General features: G+C 38.0%; 1 protein-coding gene across 1 annotated transcript in view; it reads right to left on the bottom strand.

Annotated features, from left to right (window-relative positions):
• hydin (HYDIN, axonemal central pair apparatus protein) overlaps window positions 1–2,943 on the bottom strand; it is a 120,906-nt gene that overhangs the window by 19,578 nt on the left and 98,385 nt on the right. The window contains exons 65-67 of the mRNA XM_015402595.1: window positions 2,161–2,252; window positions 1,799–2,003; window positions 1,468–1,650 (exon numbers count right to left, since the gene is read on the bottom strand). Coding sequence (XP_015258081.1) covers window positions 1,468–1,650; window positions 1,799–2,003; window positions 2,161–2,252 — 480 coding nt within the window. The remainder of the gene's footprint in view (window positions 1–1,467; window positions 1,651–1,798; window positions 2,004–2,160; window positions 2,253–2,943) is intronic.

The following is a 2,943-nucleotide window of genomic DNA, read 5'->3' as shown; positions in this document are numbered from 1 at the left end:
AGCAGAGACAGGACCAATTGTCAAAATTTTGGTGCCGATCATTCGAATGCATCCTGGACACTACAGAAAATGGGCTAAAAGTGTTAAAAACCGGAATTTTCCTTTAAAAATCGACGGGAAAAAGCATCGACCGGATCTAACCAGTAAAGATCCGGAGACATTTTTAATTATAATATGTTACTTTAAACATATTTTAACACTGAAATAAAATGAGGTTTTAATGAATCCACGTTATACATTAATCTGAAGTTTTTTTTTAAGTAGAGCACAACAATCATTTAGTTTGGTATACAGACAATTTCCTGATTCACACATTCTATAAAACACCTGAACTGACCGGTTTTTTTTCTTCTTTCTTTTTTTTTGGCTTAATGAAAGCAGTGGGCTTTAGGCTGCCCTGATGGCTTTAAACCTGGGTTTGAATGGAGACTAAGCCATTCTAAATATCAAGGTGTTCATTTTGAGCCTGGATCCATATTTATTTTTGATTCTGTTCATGGTGGAGAATCCTGCTTCACAGCAGCAGGTTGAGCCAAACATACTCAACATGTACAGGTGTTGCGCCCTCTGCTCCGATAACTTGGTAGAGGTACGTGGTTTCTTTTGGGTTAAAATGAATAATGGAGATGCTGCCGACGTCTTTCCTCACTTTCACTTTATTCAAAAAGACACCACACAGTTCTCTGCTGGTCAGAAGCAATCGATCTAAAAAAAAACCTCGAGAAAGGGTTTTTTGAGAAATTGTAAATAGTGTACATAGTATTAATACTCTTAGTACTGTATTACCCCTACCTTTAAATAATCATAACAAAATGATAATTATGTAATATGAATTATTTTTAACTCTCGTTTTTAACTGAAATATCAGTCTTTTAAACCTGTGTATTTTAATTTGTGTATGGATAACTTTTAAAATATTTTAATAATTTTAACCTGTCACACAGGGCCACTTTGAGCACGCCATTTCACTGGTCTTTAACCAGTTTCCAGCAGTCCACACTTTCTCTGCTTTCTTTTTCTCATCATCTTCTCCTTCTTTCCCATCACCCGGTTTGCCTGCTGTGTCTAAAATAGCAGCAACAGCAACCCAGACTGACAGCAGCTCATTGCATCACGTGCAGCCTGGTGACGGATGCTCTGGAGGGCTTTACCGTATTAACAGGAGAAGCAGTGCAAGTTAAGTTGGACACTGTCGTTGGAAAACATGCTGTTTATTTAATTTATAAATGTTTTAAATCAGATTGGGTCCGGATAAGCCAGAAGGGGGTCTGGATTCGTAGCGCGGTCTGCTATCCGTGACTTCTGGTCTACAGGCTTTGTACATTGAGCAATGCTTTAAACAAAAACTACATTAAAGGAAAGTGGGTAAGGTTTTATAGAATCAACACTTTTGCTGTGCTTCTGAAGTCAGAACATGGTTCAAGGAGGGATTCACATCCAGCTTATGTTAAAAGATGATCCATTTACCTTGTTGTTGGTGTTGAAAGTCCAACGGCTTTGAGCTCTAACACCCGAGTGCTAGGGTCCAGAAGTCGGCTGGTGTTCCTGATGTAGTCTGTGTCCTCTAACTCAAAAAGAACCTCTGGGAGCAGGCTCTGACCAGACACAGTAACACAAGGAACCTGATCGCTCCTCTGCATGTTTGGAATGCTGAAAACAAGAGACGTCCATAAAAAATGGGAACAAATCCTTTTCTATTACAAGGAGAAGTAAATTAGAGTATTGATCAAAAGGTGTGGGGGAAGTTTTTCACATGCTGACCCATGAAAAATGCAGAGCATCAGATGCCTTTAATTACCTGCAGATTAATCTGCCCTGAAACTCAGCTACTTCCACAGGTGAAAAACAAACGTTGAAGTTCTGAGTAACTCCAGGATTTATGGATCCGCTTCTAGGCTCCACGCTGAAGGGAGGAAGGCCTGGGTTTCCAATCCGGGGTGACGTCACACTGCTCCCAGCACTGGGCAGCAAGCTGCTGCAACGGCCGTCTCTCCTCCTCTCCTCTGTCACCAATGACATAAACTTTGGTTCATGCTGAATCATTTTTAAAGCAATAAAATATCAGATGATATAATCTAACTCGGAATTACAGATAACAAATAAATCATCAGTTTAATTAAATTCATTACTTGATAAAATCTTGATCAAAGCTCATTTTACCTCCTATAGGATCTGCTATCTTGTTGTGCGCATCCATTTGGACTTGCCAGGAGAAATCCACTTGTACAGAGCCCACATTGATAATCTGCAGTCTTTGCACACAGAGAAAAAAGGAAGCATATGTTTGACAGTGGCGGTTCTAGACCAAATGTACCAGGGGGCCAGGAGGGGGCCAGGGTGTTTTCATGGGGCCACAGAAAAGCATGAAATAAAAACAGGGCAAGGGATTCAAATATATTAATGCATGAAGTGAAATTTCTATTCAATTAGGTTTAATTAAAATTCTATGTCTTATTAGGTCAATATACATTCATAATTTAAGGATTTTACATATTTTTGATTTAGTGTAAATTAAAATGACAATTTTTTTTATAAAATCTGAATTAGGACTTGAGAAAAACTGATAAATTCAGATGTAAAAATGTGGGTATTTTTTTTTATTTGTTTTGAAAAAAACATTTAACAGATGAAAACTGGGATTCTATCTCAATACCATCAACATATTCTCATTATCAGTGGGAAAAACAGTGCAATAATCACTTATACATGTCTCTAACTACGTTGCTTGCTGTTTTATATCTTAAGGTTAGGGTCAGGGTTAGGGCTAATTGTTTTTTAAATTCTATGTTCTTGAATGGTGCGTCAGATGCGCATACGACGAAAAAAACGTCCAAAACGTACGAAATTACGGTGCATAACTTTTCGAACGATTTCATACAAACTCATAATGAGAATACACTGCCAGGTTTAAGCCAGAATGATTTGACATTTAAATAGGATTTC

The sequence above is a fragment of the Cyprinodon variegatus genome, unplaced genomic scaffold, assembly GCF_000732505.1.
Source record: "Cyprinodon variegatus isolate N-32 unplaced genomic scaffold, C_variegatus-1.0 Scaffold1373, whole genome shotgun sequence".
Classification (NCBI taxonomy): Eukaryota; Metazoa; Chordata; class Actinopteri; order Cyprinodontiformes; family Cyprinodontidae; genus Cyprinodon; species Cyprinodon variegatus.
This window is presented reverse-complemented; position numbering and strand designations above follow the sequence as displayed.